Source organism: Bubalus kerabau, chromosome 1 (assembly GCF_029407905.1).
Source record: "Bubalus kerabau isolate K-KA32 ecotype Philippines breed swamp buffalo chromosome 1, PCC_UOA_SB_1v2, whole genome shotgun sequence".
Classification (NCBI taxonomy): domain Eukaryota; kingdom Metazoa; phylum Chordata; class Mammalia; order Artiodactyla; family Bovidae; genus Bubalus; species Bubalus kerabau.
In genome coordinates this window covers 279,381,035-279,409,022 of record NC_073624.1, presented here as the reverse complement: position 1 = coordinate 279,409,022, position 27,988 = coordinate 279,381,035, and the positions used below count along the sequence as shown (strand labels likewise).

The window sequence follows — 27,988 nt, the reverse complement described above, 5'->3', positions numbered from 1 at the left end:
CTCTAGTCTTTCCCATTCTGTTGTTTTCCTCTATATCTCTGCATTGATCACTGAGGAAGGCTTTCTTATCTCTCCTTGCTATTCTTTGGAAACTCTGCATTCAGATGGGTGTATCTTTCCTTTTCTCCTTTGCCTTTCACTTCTCTTCGATTCACAGCTATTTGTAAAGTCTTCCTCAGACACCCATCTTGCCTTTTGCATCTCTTTTCCTTGGATGGTGTTGATCCCTGCCTCCTGTACAATGTCAAGAACCCCGTCCACAGTTCTCCAGGCATCCGTCTACCACATCTGGTCCCTTGAATCTGCTTGTCACTGCCACTCTATAATCCTAAGGGATTTGGTTTGGGTCAAACCTGAAGGGTCTAGTGGTTCTCCCCACTTTCAATTTAAGTCTGAATTTTGCTGTAAGGAAATGATCTTGAGCAAAGCTTAAAACTGCCAGTTTCAGTTCCTTCATTTATAAAGTGCAGATACTATCCATAATTACTTCACTCATAAGGTTACTACAGGTAATATATAAGATAATGCATTTGAGTTCTTAGTGATCAGGCTGTGATACTGAGTGCTCAGTAAATGTTAGTCATTACTCTTTTCCTAAAGGGCAGATATTATTAGACCGTCTACTCTGCCTAACTCTGAGAGGGCCTGTTATGGTAGGACACTGAACTAGACCATCAGCCCTAGGTCTGATTTCTGGCTTAGTATTTGGTTTGTTTCTTAATATGGTGGGCTGGTTCTGTACTGGGGTAACCCTTTAATCCTTAGCCCAGGCTTTTCACAATTTTGCCTCAGCTTTCACTTCCTGCGTGCACCGAGTTTTTAGATCAGCCAGGAGTGAAAACTAAGGGTCTTCTCAGCATTTTTCTGGGCACGTGTCCTTTCCTGGGCATGTACGTGGCTTTCTGAATTCCCTCGTGTACATAACCACTTTCAAATGCCCGAACTTTGCAAAGAAACCACCTTCCTGACTGTTCCTCCATGTCTTAGTGGGGTTCCTCACAGGGTTCAGTGAATTCTTAGCTCTTGGTTTTTCTGATTATTTTACTATTTTCAAGCAATGCCCCCCACTTGTTATCTATTTCCTTCCTAAACAGCACTACTCAGAAAATTGCCTGAAGACAGCTCTAAGGATCAAATATGGGTTTCTGTAAGAACCAAAGACCATATATAGGCAATTTTATGTAAGAGGTATATTTGTTTTGCACACATCACAGACATTGGAATGATTTGTTAAATAATGGGCAAAAATGTTTAACTTTACAGATACTTTTCTTGATCTTCATTTGTACCTACAGAAGTGTAACTTCTTTTACCACTGACTGTAGGTGTAGGACAACCTTCCCTTCTGGGTCTTTGGCTGGTCTCATAGCTCAACTGACATGAGACAGATTAACAGGATACAAGTTTCCATACGTGCAGGAGCCCCATACAATGAGCCCTAAAGGAGGGAACCAGGGCTAAAAGCTTTAAAAATGTTTAGACGAAACAACAACTTATGAATAACTGGCAGGCAGAGGCGTTTGTGTAGGGGTGGTGAGTGGCGCAGGGGTGACAGGTTCATTCATGCAGCTTCCTCAGCCCTAAGTGCCCTCTGCAGGCACAGGCGGGTGACTTTCACACGAGCAGCTGGCTTTCCGCGGCACAAGGCCGGCTCTGAGCGCCCTGCACTGGCTGCCCCTCCAGCGCCTTCACTTCAGGATATGCCAGCACCGCATATTCTGGGGGACATATTCTGAACCTCCTCACCACCAGACTTAGTAGTTTTCTAGCGTAAGAGAAAATGAGTATTTTATTTCAACGTTTTATTTAACCTTTTCATATTACACAATTTGCCGAAAACATTTAAAATACCAGTGAGACAAAAACAACTTTAAAAAACAAAAAACACACAGACCAAATACCTCTTCTAGCTGAGGTATACTGCATAAGATTCATTGTCAAATCACAAGTTTTTGTTACTCAGTTATACAACTTGGAAGCATATCAGTGATACTCAGTCACTCAAAAGAAAGACATTATATATCCAGTTTATATGAGAGAGAGAGAAAAGGAGAGAAATGTACAACTACTTGAAAGAGAAGAGAAACCACAAATGCCAAAGTTAAGTATCACTTAAATTCTAGTGCAGTGTGAGTTGTTACCAACGGGATTTTATTTCCATATATATTATTGAAAGTAACGAATTCAAACCTATCTTTTCAAGAGCTGGCAGATTGTTCATTTTTTCCCCATAAGATCTGGGAAGCAAACTAAAGGGCAAACGTCATCCACAATGTCAGCTGAAAAAACAAGTATCCAAGCAGTGTGTGTTGCTTCCTGAGCAGATGTATGAATACACGGACAGACTGAAGTGTCTGTGCCCAGTCAGTTAAGCGAAGGTTTTGTGCAGTTTTAACAAGCCCAGTGCTGAAAGCCAGCTGTGAACAGGCAAGCATACCTTGCAGAAACGAGTAAGACCTCTTGCCTCTCAGTTTTATTTCTGAAAACACTATCAAACCCCACAGTCCACAGTCATTTTGGAATTAGTTTGTTTTGACTCATAACATCTAGTGCTGGAGTTTAAAGACTTACATGATTTACACCTAGAGATTATTTTGCAAGAAACCATGAAGAGTCCCTCAAAGGAAAGAGATTTAGAAACAGATTTAGTAAACCGGTTCATAAACTCACTTAACACAGTTAAGTAATATTAACCAGATGTTTCAGTTTTTAATTCCATGGCTTTCAGACTATACGACTTAAGAAACCCAACAATGTAAGGCAAGCATGTCACGCTTCAGTGCCATGGCAAAACCTAGCTTATGTAAGGGGACCACTGGGACTGTGAAATATTTTTAATAGAATATTATTCATGACACTATTAATCACACTGAATTAAAAATGTTATCCTAAGGTATTATCATATTAAGAACTATAGCCTATGGGTATTTGACTTTGGCATCTAAAGAAACAAAGCAATTTTTAAAAAGGAAAGAACATGTCTAATGTTTATTTTGCTTATTCCTTTCTAAATTCAGTTAAACATATTTGGCCAACATTTAAGTGCTTCAATTTTAAAGATTTCTTTTTATATTTCAACTAATTTGGAATGGTAATAAAAAATTAGTATTTTACTTGCCACATTTCAACTTTAGTTTTAATATTAAGTTTTAATATTAATTTAATATTAAGAGTACAACTCTCTCTCCAAAGAGAAAATAAGACCGACCTACTTGTGTGTGGTTCAGCCTATCAGTCTTCTAATGATTCCACAATGAGACAGACTAACTGAATCTTCATGATAACATCATAAAATAATCTTGAAATATCTAGTTTTTAGCTAGATAAAGGATCCTAGATTTTCACTAGTAGATACTTGATTCCATTCAGATTCTGTTCTATAAATTTTCTAAAACCTGTAATTTTCAGAAGTTTACTCTTTCCTGAAACCATCTTCTTTGATTATAATAAAAATGAAAGGTTTTTAGGAAGTTGGACATATTATAAACATCTAAAAATTTACTTAGTAATTCAACGGCAAGGAAAACAATTTATATGCTGCAAATTAGACAAATCATTATCTGAAAGTGTATAACTTATGTTTAATTTTATTTTCCCCCTCTTGGTGGAACAGGAAAATGGAAAACCTGTGTGCTTTAGTCATCAAAAACAAAAAAAAAAAACCAAAACACATTCACATGATAGTTGAGAGAGTTGCCACATATATACTGTTTGATACTTTTGGATATCATCTTTTGGTTTCAACATTATTAATCACAAAAAGTAACCATTTCACTGACATTCAGTAAGTAAAACAGATCTGTTTGTATGCATTCTAGGTTGGACAACATCAGTGCAGTAACCATACTCCAGCTTGCTAAATGGATCAATCAAATACATATTATTTTACTATACAAAGAGCCTCACCCACCAAATTCAATTTAGGAACAGACAGAATTTTTTTTATTAAACTGATTACCAACATTTTTGCTTATTATTTATTGAAATTCTTTTCTTCACCCATAAAAAGCAAGGACAAATTTCCTTTAAAGTTTCTATTTTTCATCAGTATTCATCCAAACAAGTTTCAATAAAGGGTGATAAACCTGCATTTCCCTTTATGTATATCTAGTTTGGAGAATACAACTATGGACAAAAACTAGAAGAAAATAAAAATTAAAGCCATTATTTAATGATGACTCTATGAAAGGCATGAGGCACAAATTCCCAGGTAAATTTTAATCATGACTTCTCTAAGACAGGTCATTCAGAAATGAAAGGCAAGTGACATTCCCTTTAGTACACAATTTGTAAATGTGGAAATAGGAATCGTCATCATCATTATTTGCTGTCTGTTAATAACAGTGGCTCTAAAAACAGTCTGATGATTCATAAAACTAGGTAAGCAAATCAAACTTTATAAACGTATGACAAGTTTAAGTTGCTGGCCCTGAAGTGGTGGGTTTGATATGGACAAGTATGCCGTCTGCCTTTAATCTTCTGGGTACCTTGGCTTCTAGTGCTTTGTTCTGATATTCAAGCAGAAAGTGCCTAACTTCATTTTATACAGTAAGCTGAGCTAAGAGTGGAAAACATGTAGGGATGAAGGAAATTCCAAGTTATGTGCATGCATACAAATGGTTTCATGATAATATATGTATGGCCATTGAAGTTCTACAGGGACAGTGCGATTTAAAACTCTCAGCTTCTGTTTACAGACTGCCAAATCTAATCCTTCTTGTCTTTATTACTGACACCATAATTTGCTTAAACTATGACCTCCTGCTACTATACGCTGTAAGAATGACATACCAATATCAGTCCAGAAGGTGAAATAAACGTGTATAAATATTAAAGTCAGATGAAATAAATCTAGCTCTGTGAGATTTGGCTTTCAGTTTGCTTCTTCCCAAGATTCTTTTTAGTTTGGCATTAGTGCTATACTAGCTAGAATTTAATTCATACGAGTGTTTTTACTGAGTTTTCAAATTTGGAATACTCTGAATCCAAAACATGTATCTATGCCTTTTTTAAAAAGTGGAGAGTCAATATAATCATCCTGGGCTGTTCCTGCCAGTTTTAGCTCTTGTCCGTTTTGAAGCCCCAGTGTTTCACTTCTGTCCTTCATAACTTCCTAACAAAGTATCCAGAGGCTGTCTTTCAGACTAACCAGGACTCTGACTCTCAAGCACTGTTTTGAAGAAGCGTGGAGTAAATAATTTTGGTGATCTGCAACACAGCCGCGTGCAGCGTGTACTGTATGACCACCGCACCGAACCCTTTGTAGAAGCCGAGCGCGCCCTCCTCCTGCCGTATGGTGTTGACGCAGTCTCGCACGCCCTCGTACTGCGTGTTAATCGGAAGCACCTCATAGCCCAGGTCTGTGTTGTCGATGATCGTGCGTGTTCCCTGCACGTGCAGGCGGTGCAGAACCGTCTCCAGCGGGTAGAGCGTGACGTCAGAGCAGAGGCTGGCCGCGAAGTTGGCGATGAGCTCCGGAAAGTAGGCATCCAGCATGCTCTGCACCGGGCTGGCGCCCTCGGCGAGGTGGCCGTCGTAAGCCTTTCTCTTCAGGATGAGCAGGACGACCTTCTGGACGACCGAGCTGATGACGTAATGGAGAACCCCGTGCAGCACCGTGGGGAAGACCAAGGACAGGAGCGGCAGCAGGCGCTTGCTGTGAGGCACGCCCAGGCCGATCGCTCTGCCAATCCCCTCCTTCACACACTCCAGAATCCCCGCGCCGTCTCGGATTATCTCACTCTGAGATGAAAAGGAGGGAAAGAGTAAAAGTCATCATCTGCTTCTTCCACCACAAAGGAGGATTCTTTTTAGGTCTTTAAATCCCTTTCAAGTTAATGTTCTGACTAAAGGGGAGAAACATCAAGGGTTCGCAAATGTCAAATGTTATCTAGGTATTAGATTCTTTTTTCAAATAAAATTTCACAGAACAGCAGCGAAGCTGGAAGCTGTTCCAGCTGGGGAAGGGAGACAGGGAAGAGCCGTGGCGGGGGACACACCAGGTGTCCCAGCCTCAAGAAGCTCCCCAGGACTCATCCTGAAAAGCAGCAACTACCCTACACGAGGAGGCACAGGGCTTGATTGAAAGCATGGCTTTACCCCTGGCTCCAGTATGGACCTGCTGGTTCTGTGATCAAGGGCACCCGTGACTTTACTTCTAAGAGCTTACTCTTCTACAAAAGTGGGATTAGGCCGACCTACCTTTATGCACAGAGCTGCTGGGAGCATTAAATGCAAGAAGGCTGGTGCACAGAAAGCCTCAGGAGATGTTAAGCCACTATCATCCGCAATGTCTCTATTTTGTTAAGTATGGGGTGTGTATAAGAAGTTGTGATACTCGTTACAGAGGAGCAGACAGGCAGAAAAGGACTCTCCTGGTAGCTCAGTGGTAAAGAACCCACCTGCCAACGCAGGAGAAAAGGGTTCGATCCTTGTATCAGAAAGATCCCCTGGAGAAGGGAATGGCAGCCCACTCCAGTATCCTTGCCTGGAGAATCCCATGGACAGAGGAGCCTGGCGGGCTACAGTCCACGGGGCTGCAGAAGAGTTGGACACTTAGCAACTAAACAACAAGAACAACAAAGAGGCCCATTTGGCTGCAGCAGAGGCTGAAGAGAAGAGAGAAAAGTGAAGTTCAAGTGGTGTTCTTGGGCCACAGCATGCCACTGTGCAGACTCTGGTCCTTAGTCAGATGGGAAATGACCAGCTGGTCTTCAGCGTAAGATGGTGAGATGTAATTTGTGTTGCAGAGGCTGTCGTGCAGAGGAGCGTGGGAGCAGAGGCTGAGACACCAGTTAAAGATGTGATGGTGGGCTGGAATAGCACACAGCAAAGGAAATAAAATGCTTCAACTGGGCTTTTATCACCAAATTACAGCGAGCAGGAATTCCTGGAGGACGGGATGTGGGTCATGGGAAAGAGAAGTCAAGGATGAGCCCAGAGCTGCCGCCAGAGGCGCTGGAGGGACAGCAGTCCTCTCGTGGAGCTGGGCCGCGCTCCGGCCAGCAGCGGTGGGGGATCCCGAGTTCAGAAATGCGGAGTCTAGGGTGTGAGCGCCGAGTGCACTTTACAGTCCAGACTAAAAGGAAAAGGTCGGAGCCGGACACATAAATGTGCGAGTTTTCAGTAAAGCAAAACCACGAGACTAAGATGAGCCCACCTAGCCTTGGTCATTTCCCTGCCTGTTTCCCTTCCCACTCCAGCCTATTGTAATACAGCAGCCAAAGAGATCCTCTTCAGGACCTAAGTCAGATCATGTCATCCTCCTGCTCAAGCCCACCACCGACTTCCTGTCCCCCTCAGAGCAAAGCTGAACAATCACAGTGCTCTTCGGCGCCCTGTGTGCGCGCTCACCCTTTTCCATCTCAGACCTCAGCTCCTCCTGTTCTCCGTCCCGAGTCAGCGTCAGCCGTACTGGCCTCCTCTTTGCTTCGCAAACACACGCTGGATGCCAGCCTCTCGCAGGGTCTTTGCACCTGTGTTCCCTCTGCTTAGAACGTTCTGCTCCCAAATACCCGTGTAGTTCTTATGTTCACACCTCTACTCAAAGGACTTTTGCTTCTGAGTGAGAACTTTCCGGATCTTAAAAAAATAGTAATCACTTCTCTGTACCCATTACACCTCTTAATTTCTTTGTTTTATTTTTATTCTCTTTGGCACTTAGTACCATGAAGTATCCTTTTATTTATCTTGTTTACTCTGCTGAGAAGTCTGAAATTCATCTCAGAGAATACGAGTCAACATGGATCCTTACTCAGCAAAAGGATATGAGCATTGCAACGTAAGAACACTAGCCTTGCATGAGTAAGTAGAATGGCCTTTAAATCCAGGAAATAGAACAAGGGGTCTTAGTAAAAGACAACAAATCACTAGGAAGTTGATATTTAAGAGCTTCAGGAAGTGTTCTTTAGGAGATCTATGCACAAATGTGTGATTTTCAAGGCAAAGACTGTTCTCAAAGAGATCTGAGCTCCCCAGACGGGCAAACCCGCACCCCGCCCATGAACTAGGAAGAAACCAGCTATGTGACATGAAGGGCTGGGAATGGGGGGGGGCCTATCGGTGGGAAGGAGCAGACCATCTCAGATACTCTCTGAAGTCAGAACTGAGGACAGGATGACCGATTAGTTATGAAGGATGAAGGAGATACGAAAAGCAAGACTTCCCTAATTTTTAAGCTCGTGGAGATGGGAGAGGTGGAAGGAGTCACTGGGGTACATGAGTTCCCCTGGACAGTGACTGTGATACAGAGCAATGAGGGCCACGGCCTGCGCCCTGGAGCACAGCGAAGACGCGGTCAAGACCGCACTGAAAGCAGGGAGGGCGCTCGAGAGAGGAGAGATCTGAGGAGGAGGAGAGCGAGCCAGGAGAGAGGCAGGAGGGAGCCCGGGCAGGAAAGACATCGGAGATACTGGGTTAGAAAAATCAGAATGAACAGCTAGTGAGCTAGGAACTCTACACAAATAATTCATTTAATCTTTGCAATTCAGTTCATAAAATACGGTTCCAATTTAAGGATGAGAAAAATAAGATTTAGAAGGGCTAAGGCATCAGCTCTAAGTCACACACCTAATTTAAGCAGAGAAATGATTTGATACAGGGCTGTCTGAAGCTAACACTTGTTTTCCCCAGTATATCACCCTGCTTGTTTGTCCTTCATTATCTTCCTGCTGTTGCTTTCCTCGTCTTTGAAATGGTGCCCTCTGACAGTGATAGCTCTTTACCCTGCAGCCCAGGCAAAGGTCGCATCATTTTCACACTGTCACGTGCAAGGGGAGAGGAAACACCTGGGTAGCAAGACACTGATGTCGAGTAATAATTCTACAAAATACATACAGAATCAACGATGTGGCCAGAAAAGCACCTGAGTGGAAAAAGAGTAATTTGAAGGGGTAACGCGGATCCAGTGAGGCTTTTATAGAGAGAAAACTCATACACGGCAAAGACAGAAATACGCTAGAGCACCTGCCACCGGAGACAGCAGACGGCGGGGGTGGGGGCGGCGGCGGGACCAGACTGCGGACGGGGTGGAGAGGGTCCCGGAGGCCCGCTCAGTTTTAAGCGGAGGACGGTGCGTGAGAAGGGCGCTGAGCTCGGTGCACCGGCAGCGCCACCGCGCGGTGAGCGACAGGAAACAACGTAACGTGAGCAGGCATCGCCGCGGCTTCTGCACTAGAATCAAACGCAATGCTACCTGGTCAACCAGCCACGGGAACCATTCTCCTCACTGCTTCCCGTTCAAGCAGTCATTTATCATCTGATAAGCCATAACCATGTGACTTATACATAAGCGTCTTAAAAAGTTCGGCGGGACCCTATAGATTTTTTTCTATTCAGAGCCAGTCATAGGCTGGGTTCTGAGACATCTGAATGGAGAGTACAGCTGCCTATCGTAAGGGATAAAAAGAATTAACACTAGAGGCGTAAAGTAAATTTGCAAAGAAAACTGACACACTGGCAATGTACCCAGTATATAATCTCTGATATATGCATGTATCGGTGGAAAAGCTTTTTTACCCAGTATATAATCTCTGATATATGCATGTATCGGTGGAAAAGCTTTTTTACCCAGTATATAATCTCTGATATATGCATGTATCGGTGGAAAAGCTTTTTTACCCAGTATATAATCTCTGATATATGCATGTATCGTGGAAAAGCTTTTTTACCCAGTATATAATCTCTGATATATGCATGTATCAGTGGAAAAGGTTTTTTAGAAGGATATTGTCTTAAATTTTTATTACACTATTAGACATACACAATATACTGAATATTCCAAAAGACATTTTTAATGAAAAAATGACAATGAAAAATAGCTCACCTGTACTGTTTCAATTAGACTTGCTGAATAAAAAGGCATTGCCACTATATAAGTTAGGCTGTAGAAATTAAAACAAACTTATCAGTACACTGAAACAAGAAATTTACACTAATTTTTTTAATACCTACTTTAATATATCAACATAATCTATATTCAAGCTTGAATAACAGTTTCAAGGTTTTCAACTATTAATACTTATAGCCTAAAGATACTTCAGAGACCTATAACATAAGATGCTTTACTCAACAATTAGAGATGAAAAACTGTGTATTAAAATAACACAGGGGGAACCTGCAAAGAAAATAACTTATTTTGGAGTAAAACGTGGGCTTGTTTATGATTCACTACGTGACCTATGAATCGGATACTTCAAATTTAGGATGAGGGATCCACTCCATTGCTTGCCTTTTTAGTGACATCTGAACAAGGCTACTGTTCTGCTATGGTCCTATCTATTATCATTATTCATTCCCAGATTTCCCACCCAGCAGAGCTAAGCCAGTCTTCCATGGTGAGTGAAGTCCCCTTTTATTATTAAAAAAAATATTGTACAGCTTTGCAAAGTTGCTTCCTATTGCCACTGTTGAGACATACAACTTTGCAAGCCTGCAAAATATAGTCACTTAAAATAATGTCAAGGTGGGACTTACCTAACCCCATGGGCCAGGTCCTGGCAAGTAGTGGTTTTCAAGGTGAATGGAACATCACTAAGTAATAATGTGCTGGAATGTCCCACAGAGGGAGCCAGCAAGCTGGGGGGTTTCCAATTCACAATCTTCAAGAAAAATTAAAAAGTGAAGAGTAAAATTCTAATCTATAAAAATGGTCAGTGTTGTAATGTCACTAAGTGCCTTTAGGATTACATTTTAATGACACTAAGGTTTTGAGTTTGCTCATCACCATACAAATAAATTTGTATGTCTGCTTACCAATAAAATAATGATAATAATTATAATAATAATAATTTTCCTGGCAATTCACATTTAACAAGTTGATGATCCTTGCTAACTTCCTAAGAACACAAAGAAAAATTAAGTTGTGATTTCAGCCTTCCACATGAGAAAGATTTGAAAGATAACATATATTTCAGGATTTTATTCCCAAACTTTGTTAATTTTCTTACTAAGTTTTAGTCCCACAAATATTTCTTTTGCTCTTATTTTCCTTAACTTTTATTTAATAAGTTTTTTTTAAGTTCTAACACTATAAAAACTGATTAAATTTCAATACAAATGCTGCTTTTGATACTTACGATTTTAATAGAAGGTGTTCTCCTATTTGTTTAGGATTCCATTTATGTGAAATCTCCCTAAAAAATAAATAAAACAAAAGCCATGCTATTTAAAACATCCTGAATTAGCCCAAGTTTCAAAAAGGTAATCAATTTTTAATTTTTTTTTTTAATCTGTAGGAGAAATATATTCTAATGGTGAACAATTTTCTTTCTGGGACCTGTCAAACAATCACAGTGGGTTGAAAAGAGAAAGAACTCAGGCGGTCTTTCTGTCTGCGCTGACAAGGGAGGAAGCGTTATAACTGATGATAGAAATGGACACGGGGGAGCTCCCTGGCAGCCCAGGTTAGGACTCTGTGCTTTCACTACCGAGGGCCTGGGTTCAATGCCTGGTTTGGGAACTAAGATTCCAGAAGCCATGCAGTGTGGCCACAAAAAAAAATGGCAGACAGGAAAACAATGGATGGGGAAGGGAAAGGCAGACCAGAAAACAGAGTAAAGGAAGAAAAGCTTAATTAACTGTAGCGCTGAATGACACACACATTTGTGTAGCGCCTAAGTGCCTCTACTTATTAAGATGGCATTACTTTTGTGATTTTTTTATTATATTCTATTATCTTTTTAAGCTCCTGCTATATGCCAGACATTGTGCAAAGCGCTTCGCATAAATTATTTCTAACCCTCACAATGAGCCTATAACCCTCAGTTCATAGATGAGGAAACAGGCTCAGAGATGGTTCGTAACTTACCCAAAGCCAAGCAACTAGTTAGTGGCAGAACTGGGTTTAAACCCTGGTCCATATGACTTGAGTCTATACTATCTGCCTCTCGTCTCACTTGATACAAGAAGGACTCCTCTGAGATAAAAAGATATTGCCTTGTATATCTTACTGCCTCGTAACACCTATAATAAGGTATTGCCTTTTGCTTATGAGAGAAAGAAAGGTCAAAAAGATCACAGGGATATGTTCCAAGGAGAGGGACAGAATGCCAGGTCTGGGACCAAGGTCTAGGACTGTGTGCTTCCTGCGATTTAGGTGACTTTTGGAAACCGGAAGAGAAGAGCGGCAAGCTGAATGATGAACAAAAAGGGAGAAAGTTACATCAAAAGTCAAAAACGAGAAAAAATGGAGAATAAAGGGGAAATCAAACAAGGAGGCAGAAAAAACTGAAAAGGCAGAGAGGATGGGAGGGCGGGGAGGGAGGGAGGTGGAGCGACAGAAAAGGGAAACGGAACTGAGTGGAGACGGGCTGCAGCAGCTGGGCGGGCCACAGGCGCACAGCGCGCCAGAGCCAGAGCGCACACGACGACGTAAGGAGGCAGCAAAGGTCAAGGACACACTAGTAATACAAGCGCGCTAAAAACAAAGTCAGTACACTTACGGCATGTGTGATACATGAGTATTTCTACATTTTCTAGAGACTGAAAGGTCTGCAGAGACACTTTGGGAAAACAAAACAACCACCTCTGATTTATAAGACCTTAGAGAATGTTCTGAGTCATATTCTGATGAAATTATTACCAGAATACTATACTAGCTCTGAATAATTGTAGAAAAATAGCTGGAATGACATTTAATGATTACAACAAAAACTGTAAAAAAGACTAGGCTACTTATCTTACTGACAGTAACTTTATGATTATAAAGCAAAATATGCTAAAAGCTTTGTAAATCCATTACTCTCGTGCGTGTGCCCACTTGCTTCAGTCGCGTCTGACGCTTTGCGACATTGTGGGCTGCACCCCCCCACGCTCCTGTCCATAGGATTCTCCAGACAAGAATGCTGGAGGGGGTTGCCATGCCCTCCTCCAGGGGATCTTCCCGACCCAGGGATCGAACCCCCATCTCCTACGTCTCTTGCACTGGCAGGTGGATTCGTTACCACTAATGGCACCTGGGAAGCCCTCTATTCTCTTATACGGCCTCAAACAGGGTTACCACAGGTTGTTATGATGTTAATTTTGAGCATTTCATTAACATGGATACGTGGGTCTGTAGCCTGCCTTTCTGTAAGGACTGGGACACCTTTGCTTTGAGCACTAATTGTTGTCCAGTCACTAAGTCTTGTCTGACTCTTTGTGACCCATGGAGTGCGGCAGGCCAGGCTTCCCTGTCCTTCACCATCTCCTGGAGTTTGCTCAGACTCACTGAATACTAATTACTGCTGCCAATTCTTAAGATCATTAGGATTAAGGTAAAAAGAGCGAAGAGAAATTTAAAACCAAGTATTAAAAAAATGAGTGAGACACTCTTCCTGGTATCTGGTATTCCTTTATAAATGTGAGAACTTACTGCCACAGCTCTAGAAATTTAAACTTGCACATTTAAATGCTTCACAAAACAGGGTCGTGTAAAACTCTACTTCTGATTAACCCTTTTTATATTTCATCACCAAGTACCAGAATATGTAGCTATTTTTAATTCACTATCTTCACACGCAACACTGCCCTTCAAATGAGCAACAAAATTAAAGAGAAGTGACTTGCTTTTTATCAGGCTTTCTATTCGATACACACCCACTCCCATGCACAATCAATATACAAAAGCAACAGAATTTTGAAATTACGCTGTATTTGTGCAGCCTTTACTTTTTTTTAAATAAATTTATTTACTTATTTAATGGCTGTGCCGGGTCTTGGCTGCTGTGCTGGTTTTTCTCTAGTTGTGGCGCACATGCTTCTGATCGCAGCAGCTTTCCTCGTAGGAGAGCACAGGCGCCAGGGCACGTGGGCCAGCAGTCGCAGCGCGCCGGCGCTAGGGCACGTGGGCTCGGCAGTCGCGGCTCTCCGGCTCTAAGGCACGTGGGCCAGCAGTCGCGGCGCGCCGGCTCTAGGGCACGTGGGCCCAGCAGTCGCGGCTCTCCGGCTCTAGGGCACGTGGGCCCAGCAGTCGCGGCTCTCCGGCTCTAGAACACCGGCTGGGCAGTTGTGGTTGGCCAGCTCTAGGGCACGTGGGCCCAGCATTCGCGGCTCGCTGGCGCTAGGGCACGTGGGCCCAGCATTCACGGCTCTCCGGCGCTAGGGCACGTGGGCCCAGCATTCGCGGCTCTCCGGCGCTAGGGCACGTGGGCCCAGCATTCGCGGCTCGCTGGCGCTAGGGCACGTGGGCCCAGCAGTTGCGGCTCTCCGGCTCTAGAACACCGGCTCGGCAGTTGTGTCGCACAGGCTCAGCTGCTCCACGGCACGTGGGATCTTCTTTCCAGGCTAGGGATCGAACCTGAGTCTCCCTCACTGGCAGCAGATTCTCTACCACTGAGCCACCAGGGAAGCCCCCAGCCTTCACTTTCAATTGCTTCTTACTTTCCCATGATCAAAGAGCTACCCTCTTTTAAAAAACCATCTAACTCAAGCCCCTCATCTTCCAGCTCCTTTTCTCTCCTCTTCTCCGCGGACTGTCTAAACTTGCTGTTTCCATGCCCTAACTTCCCACTCATCACTGAACCCATTCCAAACTGGCTTCTGCCCTATTATTTGACAAAAACAGCTCCTGCCAAGCCAAGGTCTCCGTGGCCTCCATCCACATCACTAAATCAAATGGGCATTTTCGAGGCTGTGCCTTATCTGACCTCTCAGCAGCCATTATGCACTTGTGCTCCTGCTCCCCGCTGCTTCCGCACGCCCTCCCTTCCCCCGTATTCCACTACCCCAGACTCTTCTGGCTTTTCTCCTCTCTTCTGGTCTCTACTTTTGACTCCTGTGCAGAGGCATTTTTCTTAACTCCGTGACTTACGCTGGAGTTCCTCAAGGCGGAAGCCCTCTTCTTTTCTTCCTTTATATGTTATACTCCTTCCCTAGGCAACCTCATCCCACAGGACGCTTCAGAACCTCCCAAATCTGTTGTCTTCAGTTTAGACTTCTCTGTGTCAGAATGAACTTGTCCAAAATCAAACTTATGATTTTTCTTTCTTAGACTCTTTCAGTGTTCCCTAAGTGAGAACTGTTAATCAGAAAGGAAATCTACTGAACTGGAGAAAGACTTCATTGTATTTAAAATGGAATGTGTTCAACGCCAGTGAATTCAGAGGAGTCATGAGGAGAAACAGACAACAGGAGAAGAAAACAGTAAAATGTACAACTACACATGTGAGATGAGTCAAACTAAGGTGGACTTCGGCCAAATGGATTCCGTGAGAGACTGAACTACACAGGTAGCCTTGGGAGGGGTGCTCCTTATGTTAGTGATCTGAGAAATGCCACAGAAAAGGAAAGGTCACTTCAGGGCAGAGCCACACGAAGTCTGACTGACTCTGCCTCCGGGCAGGTCTGGGGAAGGACTGGGACAGGTCTGGGCAGTAAACAAAGACCACAGATGATGGCCCAGCGTTACAGTCATTTTTTTTTTACAAGTAATAAATACTGAGAAACTGTACGTTTGGTGACTTAGTAAGCATTACAGATTTATTCTTTCTCTCAGATGTGACCATCATCAGTATAAAAAGACTAAATATTGGTGAATCCGTACTGTCTCACCTAGTGACCACCATGCAATTCAAGATCTCAGTCTCGAAGACCCTAGAGCCCGTCCTCAAATGCTGACTTCTATGAAATGCTTTGGCTTACTACTTCTTACCGCTTTGATGCTTTGTCTGCTATGACTTTGTTTTCCCCCAAGAAAAGCCAACTATGTCCAAAGCAGTCAGAATTTAAAAAAACAGAAAAAAGGTTTATACTCTAAGAATGGCTTTATTTGACATCTACTTGTTGTTGTTCAGTCGCTAAGTTGTGTCCAACTCTTTTGCAACCCATGGACTGTCGCCCACCAGGCTCCTCTGTCCATGGGATTTCCCAGGTAAGAAGACTGGAGTTGGTAGCCTTTCATTCTCCAGGGCATCTTTCTGACCCAGGGATCAAACCTGCATCTCCAGCATTGGCAGGCGGATTCTTTACCACTGAGCCACCAGAGAAGCCTGACATCCAGTTACATAACCCCAAATCCTAGAAGTCACCCTTGACACCTCCTTGTCTATCACTGACCAACCTTTAATCCATCACCAAGTTCAATCAATTTTACCTAAATATATCTCAAAGCCATCCATTTACACCCATCTCAAAGATACCATCCTGGTCCTAATTACCATATTTCTTTCCTAGGCGGTGATAGCTTATGAACACTATCCTTGTATCTATTTTGGTCCTCCTGCGATCTTTTCATCTCCACTTACAATGACCCTTTAAAAACATACATCTGATTATGTCATTGACGCCTACTTAAAACTCCAATATTCTTAAAGTGGTCTACAAGGTCAAGCACAGACCGGCTCTTGCTCTCCATCCTGCTCTGAGTTCAAACTCGATGAGCGTTTCCCTCAGTTACCAGGGCTGCCCAGGTGGCTCAGGTGGTAAAGAATCTGCCTGCAATGCAGGAGATTTGCATTCAGTCCCTGGGTCAGGAAGATCTCCTGGAGGAGGGCATGGTGACCAGCTACAGTATTCTTGCCTGGAGAATCCCATGGCCAGAGGAGCCTGGCGGAGAACAGTCCATGGGGTCACAAAGAGTCGGACAGGACTGAGCAACTAACACACATTCGCTCAGTTACACGAACTCTTCACATTCCCCCCGCCACACTCTGCACAAATTAGTCTGTGTCTCCTGACTGCCATTCGGATCTCAACTTGAGTGTCACTTGATTAGCAACACTGCTTCTAACCCTCTAACACTCTGATGGAACCATATTCTTTTCCTTTAGAGAACAAATCTCAATTTGTCATTATACATTCATTAGGGGGATTATTTTACGTAACACATGTCCCTTACACTAGACCCCAAGCATCCTGGTCACAGGTACGTTTTGTCTCTTCTCCTCACTGTATATATACCTGATTTTAGCGAGGGTCTAGCGCACAGTAGGGACTCAGGAAATATAAGCTAAATAAATAAATGAAGTGATGAGTGAGATTTACCAACAAAACTTAACCCAAGTAGAGTATCTCAAAGATAACCTTTTGTGTCTTCTTTAATAAGATTCAAAATGACCAGGAGAAAATATATACCCACTCAACTGATGTGTTTGCGTGCCTAGAGAATAAGAAAGTAAGATAACAAAATTCTGTCTCCTCATTCCCATTTTTCTTTTCCCTTCTCTTAACCTGAAGTTAAAGTTACTACTTCATCTCTGCTTTAGAGAAATGCTGTTACGTCCCTAAGGTTCCAGAACTAAAAAGTAGTATGCGTGTGCGCATGTGCATGCTAAGTCTCCTGATTCAGTCGTGTGTGACTCTTTGCAACCCTATGGACTATAGCCCACCAGGCTCCTCTGTCCGTGGGATTCTCCGGGAAAGAATTCTGGAGTGGGCAGCCATTCCCTTCTCCAGGGAATCTCCCGCCGCACAGATCAAACCCATGTTTCCTGTGGCTCCTGCAATGCAGGCAGATTCTTCGCCAATGAGCCACTGGGGAAGTCCAAAAGCAGTACAGCCAGGACCAACAGTATTCTGACTGAAAATACAGAATTCTTTATACTTTATAATACAGAAATCACCGAATTTTGTTAAATTTTTATTTAGCTCAAATTTCCTGAATCCCTACTATGTGCTCAAAATCAGGTATACAGTAAGGGGAAGAAACAAAAGGAATCTGTGACCCTAAAGGTTGGGACCTAGTGTAAGGGACATATGTTAAAATAAAATAATCCCACTAATGAATGAATAATGACAAACTGAATTTTGTGTTTGTAGGAGAATGTCAATGACATTTGATGACAAGTACTACATTTGACCTCACGTGCACCATAAAAAGCAATGGGGTAAAATTATTGAAGGTTAGAAATTCACATTTTTTTTAAAGTATGAGAGGAGCAACTTTTAGCTGATGAAATGTTTTTCTTTGCAACATTTAGCAAAGCTATGTTAAAGGAACTTCAAGGCTATGTGGTCCTTTGAAAGCACTCCCAGTGGCCAACAGCCTGCTCTCAGTCTCTTCTGTCTTGATTTCCTTCCCTATGAAGGCTGAATCTCCAGTCTGAGATGCTAGTGGCTGCACCTTCAACTCCCTCACTTCCTTGTCAATCCAAAAAATTAACCCTGCCAAGGGCCACTTCTGGATTAACAAACCATTTGGTCTTTAACTCCATCCCTGGGGTTTACTGTTGATAGAGAAAATCAGAGTACTGCTAAACAGCACCTAAACAAATGTATGGGATCACCAACATTATCTCTTAACGTTATTTCCATAGATTCCTCGCAAAGTTCCCTTTCTGTCACTCAGAGCTGTGACTGTCCCAAACATCTGTCACTGGTCTCACGCTCTTTTACTCTGACGCCCATGCTCATCATTCTTTCACCTCATCCTGTTTCAGAGAGAAGAGAGACCCGTAAGCAAACATTCTAAACCTTCCTACCGCCTCCCTCTGGAAGAATCCACGGTTCTGATTCCCCTCTTGGCTTCCAGGCCACCCCTGTCCTCTAGCTTACTGCTACTGCCAATTTGTTCTGTTAGCCTCTCTTTCTACATATCCACCCACCCACCCATCCCCACACAGAGCCCAGGATTCTGTCCTTGGTTCACTCTGTCATTTAATCTACACTTTCTCCTTAGTGTATTTAATTCACCCATCCTCAAGCTTTAGCTGAACATTCAAAGCCACACCTCCAGGTTCAAATTTTCCGTGGACTCTGAGCCACAGCTCCAGCCTCTTCTAGGCATGCCCCCCGGATGGCTCAGACTTCATTTATTGAGAGCTGCCTTCCTTATCTTTCCCACTCCAGCTTACTCTTCTTTATGAATTCTCCAACTCAGTTCCAATCGGGAAATCTGTCACTGCTGCTAAATCACTCTCCTACAACCCCATTCCCAATATTATGAATTATACTTCAGAAATGTCTGTCCAGCTTCTGTTCTACTCCAGTTGAGACCCTTCTCAATCTGGCCTATATTACCCTAACAGTTTTCCATAGGTCTCTGTCTGCATCAGTCCTTTTTTCTAAACATTGCCACTTGAATATATCCTTGATAGAATAACCTGTATATTTAAAAAAAGCAAACAATCCCCCAACTTAGATTTCCAACTCCATAGACAATAAAACCTAAGTCACTTCAGTCTAGCCCCTCAGCTTTTCATCTCATCCTACTCCATACATGCCCAATATTCTAAGCACAAGACACTTCTTACCACTCAGACCTTCCAATTTCCATAAAATTGTGGACACTGTCACCTCGACTCTCCTACTCTGCCAAGTTATCTCCTACTCATAATTCCAGATCTAGCTCAGACTTCAGGTTTTAAAAAGAATTTTTGCCGATAAATCCATGTAAAGTGTCCTGTGGACTCCGAAAAGGGTTTGTTTAATTATAGCATGAATCATGATGTGGGCTTCCCTCGTAGCTCAGTTGGTAAAGAATCTGCCTGCAATGCAGGAGACCCAGGTTCTATCCTGGGTCGGAAGGAGCCACTGGAGAAGGAAATGGCAAACCATTCTAGTATCCTTGTCTGGGAAATCCCACAGACAGAGGAGCCTGGCGGGCTACAGTCCATGAAGGAAGTGGCAATCCACTGCAGTGTTCTTGACTGAAGAATTTCATGGACAGAGGAGCCTGGCGGGCTACACTCCATGGGGTCGCAAAGAGTCAGACACAACTAAGTGACTGAACTGAACTGAATACATAGCAGTAGAGGCTGGAAGACATATCTCAATAGATACTAGACCAGGAAGGGTTTTCTTTATCACATACCAATTCCATAAGACAATTATTTATTCTGTTTCTTCTCTTAGCTACTTTAGGCAAGTTTTCAAATTCAAGGTATTTTTAGCAACTATCATTTTTTCATATTTTTAATATGAAGCTAATAATGAAAAATGCCAAAAAGGTACCTTGGTAAAGGTGTGAATTCACTGATTATTCCCTCTGCTCCAAGTGTGATTCCCTGCACGATAAATGTACTTCCCATTCCTTTCCAAAGGGCCCTTGGTCCCTAAAATGAACAAAATTTATTATTTCTACTAATGCCTAAAAAGGAAATACAAAAGTTCTTAACAAAACTTGACATTAAATGTTTTCTGCTATTTTCCAGTAAGACATTATTCTAAGAACATTTTAGTAGAGAATGACAAGTAAATTACCTCCTTTCTTTAATATTTGTTGGGTGGCCTAAATTTAGGCCAAGATAAACACTCCAAATTAATTATCTCTAATATGGATTAAATACCCTTAATATTTAATTAATTTTGGCAAAGTTATGAAGTTACTGATTTATTCAGTGGTATCAAAACATATCATTACCCAGTTAAGTTAGTTTTAGCATAAGAGTTATAATATCTTCAGTAACTAAATTAAAAGGAATTATTGTTGGTTTAACTGTTACTAAGGCCAAATGGTACATTATAAATAACTTTAATAGAATGGACAGATTATTTCTCACCTGGGTTTTGTTGAAGCTGTACATAATATTGATGACTGTAAACGGGGTGAGATGATAGTGCCGAGCATGGTAGTTAACCTGTGAAAAAGATATTTATGATTATTTTCTATTATTGTTTTGTCAAGAAATAAGAGCATGAAAGATACACAGTGGAGTCATAGCATAAACAAAAGTTCAACTGTAAAGTCAGCATGAATTACACAGAAGCAAAATTACTTTAAAAAATGCTTTAAATAACTTAAAAGTAAAGAACATGTGGTTATACACACACAACCCTGAAAGACCAATGTATAATATATCTGGGCTTCCCTCATAGCTCAGTTGGTAAAGACTCTGCCTGCAATAAAATATATAATAAAGAAGGCTTTGTTGTTTGATACTTATGTTTCCTTAAACATCAGCATGAAATTTACTGTGGCAAAATGCTCATGCCATTTAACACACAGGAACCACGAAGAACTCTGGGAACAGATTTCTGTCTTCCATGGCAAGCAGTAACAAGCTATAAACAATTGGGAAATCATGAAATCAGTACAGGGGATCAGAACTAATATTTATTAAGTAACATAATAAAAAAGGCCCAGAATGCATCATACACTCTGAAAGTATTACTTCCTAAAGCATTTTTAAACATCACTCATATATGTAAACCCTGGGTCACAATGCAATATTGTCACAATGTAAAAGCGTGTCTAAAATTTGCTCTGCTACGGCATATACACTGTTCCTACTATTTAAATATTGAATTCTCTCTATATCCTTACATTTTGGTGCTCAGCATAAAAAACTTTTTAAAAAAAACTAGTTTATCTTTTCTAACTCAATTTTCAAAGATGATGTTATACTATAGGTGCTTTTGCCAGTGGCCCACTAGCCCTCAAAAGCCTCATTATCCTTTCAGGGGACAGACGTGTTCAAAATTATTTTCTTGATACTAAGGCATCATTTCCTTTGTTACTGTGTTGACATTTTCAATAATAGTGCAAAAGCAATAGTGGGTAAAACTGCTAACTCGGGCATAACTGAAGGCAGTGGCACCAAAATGTATTTTTGTACATATCATACTCTTCATCTGACTCACATGTGAAGAGGCAAAAGCCACTTTCCCCAAAAGATGCCCTTAGTAGAGCAGTAAGATATACTAATTTTATAGAATCTTGACTCCTGAGTACACATCATCTTTCTAATTTAATATTTTGTGTATTGCATAATGAATATGCTGTCATTAGAAAAAGAACTTTTCTGATGGAGCAGTGAGTCTGAAAATAGTCACTTTTTTCCTTGGAATACCATTTTTTTTCTGGAAAAACTAACAAGACTATAGTTACTTGGGACAAACATATTTTTAAAACTGAACAAAGTGGCTCATTGATTAGAAAATAAGAATATTAGTTGCCAATGATAAATTTGAGCCTATGAGCAAAAATTAGAAATCTGGAAACCCTATATCCACTATCATGAACCTACCAAAACTCAAACACTTTTCTGGTGAGATTTATAGTGATTGTAATGATGGTGGTATTTTAATACAGTAAAAGCAAATGTCATAACATTTAGAAAATCTATATAATCAGTAAATCAATATTTTTCAATTAATCAATGCATGATATAACAGAATCACACATGGGTAAAAAGAAACCCATTCAACATGAAGGACAGATCAATAGGTTTTAATGTAAAAGAGTATAAAAAAATTTGATCTGTGTGGTTTCAGATTTCACATTGCAAATAACTATCTGCCAATTATCTAAAAAGATATAAAACTCCCATTTTTAAATACATATGTATATAAGGCTAGGCTTTCTTGTTTCTTTCAAAAACCAGGTGTTGCAACAGACTGTAGAAACAGATGTGACAATCTGGCTGCCTTCTATTATGCCAGGCATTAAAGATATTTTCAAAAAAGTTATAGTCATTTTTCATAAAAATGTTATTTATGCTAATACCTCATCAATTTATTGTTATTTTAATGAATTAAACATACATACATATATATATATATATATATATATATATATATATATACACACATACACACACACACACACACATATATAAAAATTTTCCCAGTTTGGGGTTCTGAAATGGCAAATATTGGTAGATACACTCCATAAATGTGAGAGTTGGACTGTGAAGAAAGCTGAGTGCTGAAGCACTGATGCTTTTGAACTGTGGCGTTGGAGAAGACTCTTGAGAGTCCCTTGGACTGCAAGGAGGTCCAACCAGTCCATCCTGAAGGAGATCAGTCCTGGGTGTTCATTGGAAGGACTGATGCTGAAGCTGAAGCTCCAATACTTTGGCCACCTGATGCGAAGAACCAACTCATTGGAAAAGACCCTGATGCTGGGAAAGATTGAGGGCAAGAGGAGAAGGGGACAACAGAGGATGAGGTGGTTGGATGGCATCACTGACTCAATGGACATGGGTTTAAGCAAGTTCCCAGGAGTTGGTGATGGACAGGGAGGCTTGATGTGCTGCAGTCCATGGGGTCACAAGAGTTGGACACAACTGAGCGACTGAACTCAATCTATATAAACAATCATTCTTTGGGGATCTCAATAAATTTTAAGATTTAGCTTTCAAATACCAAAAAGTTTGAGAACTGATACATTACACATTTTGGTATACAACACATGGAGTAATGGTTACATGGTCTCAGCCGTTTATGTGAGGCCCATGCGTCACATCAGGGTCAGGGCCACCGTTTAGAAAAGCATGAGGCGCACTCACCTGGCACTGGCGGCGCAGCACGATGCAGGGCTGGGCCAGCACGTTCTCTGTGAAAAGGCTAAGAGGACATTCACGTTTACAGCACATGCAATTTATTCTTCAACAATCATGCTTTACTTAAGTGATCCATTATTCTTAAAAGTAAAAAATAGAGTTTTCAAATGTTTAGATGTGTTTACAAATCATTGCACCAATAACAAGATTCAATATGAAAAAAAAAACTAAAGTCAGATTTTTGAACTGTGGTGCTGGAGAAGACTCCTGAGAGTCCCTTGGACTGCAAGGAGATCCAACCAGTCCATTCTGAAGGAGATCAGCCCTGGGATTTCTATGGAAGGAATGATGCTGAAGCTGAAACTCCAGTAACTGGCCACCTCATGCGAAGAGTTGACTCATTGCAAAAGACTCTGATGCTGGAAGGGATTGGGGGCAGGAGGAGAAGGGGACGACAGAGGATGAGATGTCTGGATGGCATCACTGACTCGATTGACTTGAGTCTGAGTGAACTCTGGGAGTTGGTGATGGACAGGGAGGCCTGGCGTGCTGCGATCCATGGGGTCGCAAAGAGTCGGATACGACTGGGTGACTGAACTGAACTGAAGCAAAGAAACAACATATAATATTAATATGTACAGTATAAAGATGAAATTATCAATGCACTTGTAGGCCTGATAGGGAAAACTTACTTCCTAGACAATTTAAATGCCCCTTCCCCTTTCTTTCAGAGGATGTGCTGTGAACAAAGTTCTTATCAGAAGAGCCATCCATACTATAAATTTTGGTGTGGATGTACTTTGCACTTAAGTTATAGGGATTTTAATGAACATATTAGGTGAAACCTAGATGCTATGCTCTTTCTTCCTCTCTAACATCAATTCTTTATCACATCAACACTAGTTGAATCAAATATCACAAAATAAACACTAAAGGCATCTCAAAAATTATATTTACACAATATTTTACAACATATGGAAATGTTGATTCTACAGATGCTATGCTGCTCAATATCTTGTCATAATTCTGATGTTGAGGAAAAAAGTTCAACGCAAAATTACTTGTTTTTGGAGGGGGAGATACGATTACATTTTATTTTTTGGACGGACACACACAAAATAAAGTTCTTACAATATTCCTTTAAATTATTTTGTGTTTATAAAATTAAACAAAATTTCACTATCCTTATGGGGGGAAATTATAGGTTTTAAATATTTTTTTCTGCACAGAAACTTTTTAATATTTAACTACTTCTCCAAAAATCAGTCTAAAGGAAGTAACACTAATTATTTAACATTATAAATTAAAGAAAAAAACTTTAAATAAAACTTGAATTAAAAATCTTTAGATAAAACATTACCTTGCAAGTCCAATACCAAATCCAGCAAATCTATTCAACTGCTCTAAAATAGAAGGAATAAGATTACTCATAACCATTATTTAGGTTTAGCATAGAAAAGAATAAAAAATATCTTTTTTACTAACATGACATTCATTTAAACTCCATGTTCCCAAATCAAATTTTGACAGGGGCCAGAAAGGTCATTTGAATGAGTGAAGAGCTCCACTGGGGCTTGTGGCAAGTTGCAAGGGGTAGACTCCCTAACTGCTTTTCAGCTCCAATTCATTGTTGCCACATGGAACTCTGAGTCCAGGGTTTCAAAGCTGTGATTTTTCTAAACAGATATTCTCATTTTTATATAGTATCTTCCAATTTTAAAATATTGGCAACTATTTTAAAAAGGATTAAAATTGCATGTAGACCAAATCAAACATGTTTGCAGGTAGATGCCAAGGGCTACTAGTTTTCAACTTCCGACTAATTTTTTTTTCTAGTGAAGACTCTGATAACTTTCATCAACCATACCTCCCATGTTGTAATCATTCACTGCGACTGGTGGAAAGTATCTGTGTCACACCGACAGTTGCAAGCAAAGCATCCCATGAATATGGCTAAGCTGAAAGAGCACTTAGGGTAGCTGAAATGGGGAAAAGAGGCTCTCTTCTCTCTTCTCAAGTTTTAAAGACTTTGATGTGTTGTTCTTTAGTTGCTACGTCGTGTCCAACCCTTCTGTGACACCAAGGACTGTAGCCCAGCAGGCTCCTCTGTCCATGGGAGTTCCCGGCAATACTGGAGTGGGTGGCCCTTTTTCTCCAGAATAGTTTGATAATAGCTGCTTAATTCCTGGAGAAGGATATGGCAACCTACTCCAGTACTCTCGCCTGAAAAGTCCCAGGGACAGAGGCCACCTGACCCCCCATTCCATGGGTTGCAAAGAGTCGGACATGACTGAGTGACTGAACACACAGCTACATCAGGTCTCTGTGATACACTACTGTGCACATACATGCTGCTGCTCACCGCACAGCTCTAGTCTGATCAGGAGGGTTTACAGCTGGAAAATTTCTACCCATGTGTACAAAGAGAAAATAAATTTTTTTCTCCCTAACTGAAAAACTTAAAATCATAAAGATGAAATATCAAGCCCTGAGAGACTAGACATTAAATTTCAGCGATAATATTCACAAGGGATTTTTCTCCCATTTGCTTTTCGCTCCCCTCTTCTCCAATCCCTCCCTCTCATCTCTGCTCTTTTTAATGAATGCCCTCCCTATTCCCTGAGAGATAGAACAAGACCATGTAAACAATCTCTGGGGAAACAACCATTGCCTTGAAAAATGTGCAAGGGCAGAGGCTTCTTTTGCCCAATTAAGATGCTTTCCTCCTTTCATCTTTTCCCTTTGTGTTTGTATAGGCCATCCAATAAACTAACAAAAATACCACTGACATTCTCTGGAAGGTGTCAGGAAGGCTTACTAGTATTAACCAAGTCTCCCAGGCTTCTATCCTCTTTGCAGCGTTTTTCACCAGCCTCTTAACTGCTGAAAAACACCCCCCACAAAACCCTGGATATTAAGATCTCCTCATTGTAACCATCAATGCATAAATTATGAAAAGATAAAACGTCAGCTTTACTGCCTGAGAAGGTAACTGTGAGGCAATCACATATGCATTTTGAATAATTTATAACTTTCCAGTACTCCTTCTGGGACCTATGGGAAATAACAGCGCTAGACAGAGTGAAAACCTAACTGTATATGTAACACTGAGTAAGTCACTGATCCTCCATCTATCCTCACTGGATGATAGTAGTCTGTTCCTCCCCGTAACCCAAACCCGATAAATGTTACTGTACTTCCTAGTCAAAGAAATGAGACTAAAATTTATGTCTAGAATGTACATAATATTTAAGGATATGATCTATTATTCTAACACTTTTAGGAGAACGGGAACATGCAGCAGCCATTATCTCCATTTTATGAATCCAGACGATGTTGAAAATATCTAGATCACACAGGGCTACAATTAAAACGTCTTTATCTTCTGACAAGGAGGCCTGGCGTGCTGTTGTCCATGGGGTCGCAGACTGACACGACTGAGCTACTGAACTGATCTTCTGACATTGCACAGAATAATTATGTTTTGATTCCAAATTCTTATCTTGAAAATGTTTTAAGTGTTTTTCATTCTTTAGTGGAGTTTTTAAGTAAAAAAAAAAAAAAAAAGGAGGAGGTGGGAAAATACAGTAGTTTGGGATCTAGAACACAAACAGAACTCCTATGATTACATGGAAAAAAGAAAGACTGACTTTTAGCCTACTGTGTGGGCCACACTGTGTCAGGCATTACTGGCACCTCATTTTGTTGGGTTTGTTTTTTTTTTTTACAAAACCCTGAATTATTCTTCCATACATCTTAAAGTTGAGGAAAGCAAGAGAACACAGAGGTTAATAAAGTCTCAGCTTTTAAGAGTGGTAGAGAAAGCTCTGAGCCCAAGACCGCCTATGGTCTCGGAGAAAGTTCTTTGCACAACGCAAAGCCACCACTGATCAACGGAATGAAGGTGATACAGCGGCCGGTCAATCAGCTATTTCTCACGTGAGTCTCGATAAACAGCAAACCAGTCTCCTTTGTGGATTCAGGGCATGGGAGGTAGCATGCCGAAACCTTCCGTGATCGCTGCCACGCCAAGGCTAAGGCAAGCCTCTCCAGATAACACCGGAGTAGGGAGAGGGCGGAGGCCTGCTCCGGGGGCAGAGGGCGGAAGGAGCGCCAAGGGGCGGCGCGGCGGGTCCGGGGGACGCGACCCCGCGCGGCTCCGGGGTCTGCGGGGCCCGGGCCGCCGATCACTCCCCCCGCCCCCCCGGCGCCCGGGGTCCCTCCCTGCCGCTCCGCGCGGACCACCCCTCCAGCCCCCCGAGGCCCCCAGGCCCTCACCGCCGCCGCCCAGGCCCTCACCGCCGCTGCGCCCCGCGCCGCCGGGGCAGGGCCCCTCCGCCGGGCCCTCGGGCGGCGTGCAGGGGGCGGGCGCGCCGCGGGGCGGGCTCTCCTCGGCCCAGTGCAGGTTGCGGCTCCCCGGGATGTCTGGGGGAGAGGTCACCCAGCGGCTCAGGTCCGACGCGGAGCTGAAGGACCTCGCCGGAAAGGCGCCGCCAAAGCCCGGCTCGTCTCGGGCCCCACCCCGGTAGCCCAAGCCATCAAACCCGTCCGGGCGCCGCGGATGCATCGCGCACGGGGGCAGAATAAGGCCAGCCCGCCCCGGAGCCCGCGGCCACCCGGGCCACACAACCTCTCCTCAGCAGCCGCGGCGCCCGGGCAGCCTGACACCCGGAAGTCACGCCGCCAGCCCCGACGTCCACGGAGCACGTGACCTTCCCGCTTCCTGCGGCAGCGGGAGGCGGGGTTGCTAAGGAAACGCTACGGCACACGGAGCGGCGGCCCGCGGGGAGGATGCCGGGAGGTGGGAGGATGCCGGGAGGTGGGAGGTGCTAGGGGTTTGGAGGGAGACT

At 42.3% G+C, this 27,988-nt stretch overlaps 1 protein-coding gene across 2 annotated transcripts; it reads right to left on the bottom strand.

Moving 5' to 3' along the window:
* Positions 1 to 1,787: 1,787 nt before the first annotated feature.
* SLC25A46 (solute carrier family 25 member 46) lies at positions 1,788 to 27,827 on the bottom strand. 2 transcript variants are annotated; one of them, XM_055565947.1, is made up of 8 exons: positions 27,417 to 27,827; positions 24,499 to 24,541; positions 23,145 to 23,202; positions 20,415 to 20,492; positions 19,867 to 19,967; positions 11,076 to 11,132; positions 9,824 to 9,881; positions 1,788 to 5,742 (listed from the first exon to the last, which is right to left on the bottom strand). In XM_055565947.1, exons 1-8 carry the CDS (start codon positions 27,703 to 27,705, stop codon positions 5,164 to 5,166), a joined length of 1,263 nt encoding a protein of 420 aa, XP_055421922.1. In that variant the 5' UTR covers positions 27,706 to 27,827; the 3' UTR covers positions 1,788 to 5,163. The 2 variants fall into 2 exon arrangements, with proteins under 2 accessions (XP_055421922.1, XP_055421925.1); XM_055565950.1 differs by having other exon boundaries at positions 27,438 to 27,827.
* Between the last annotated feature and the right edge of the window lie 161 nt (positions 27,828 to 27,988).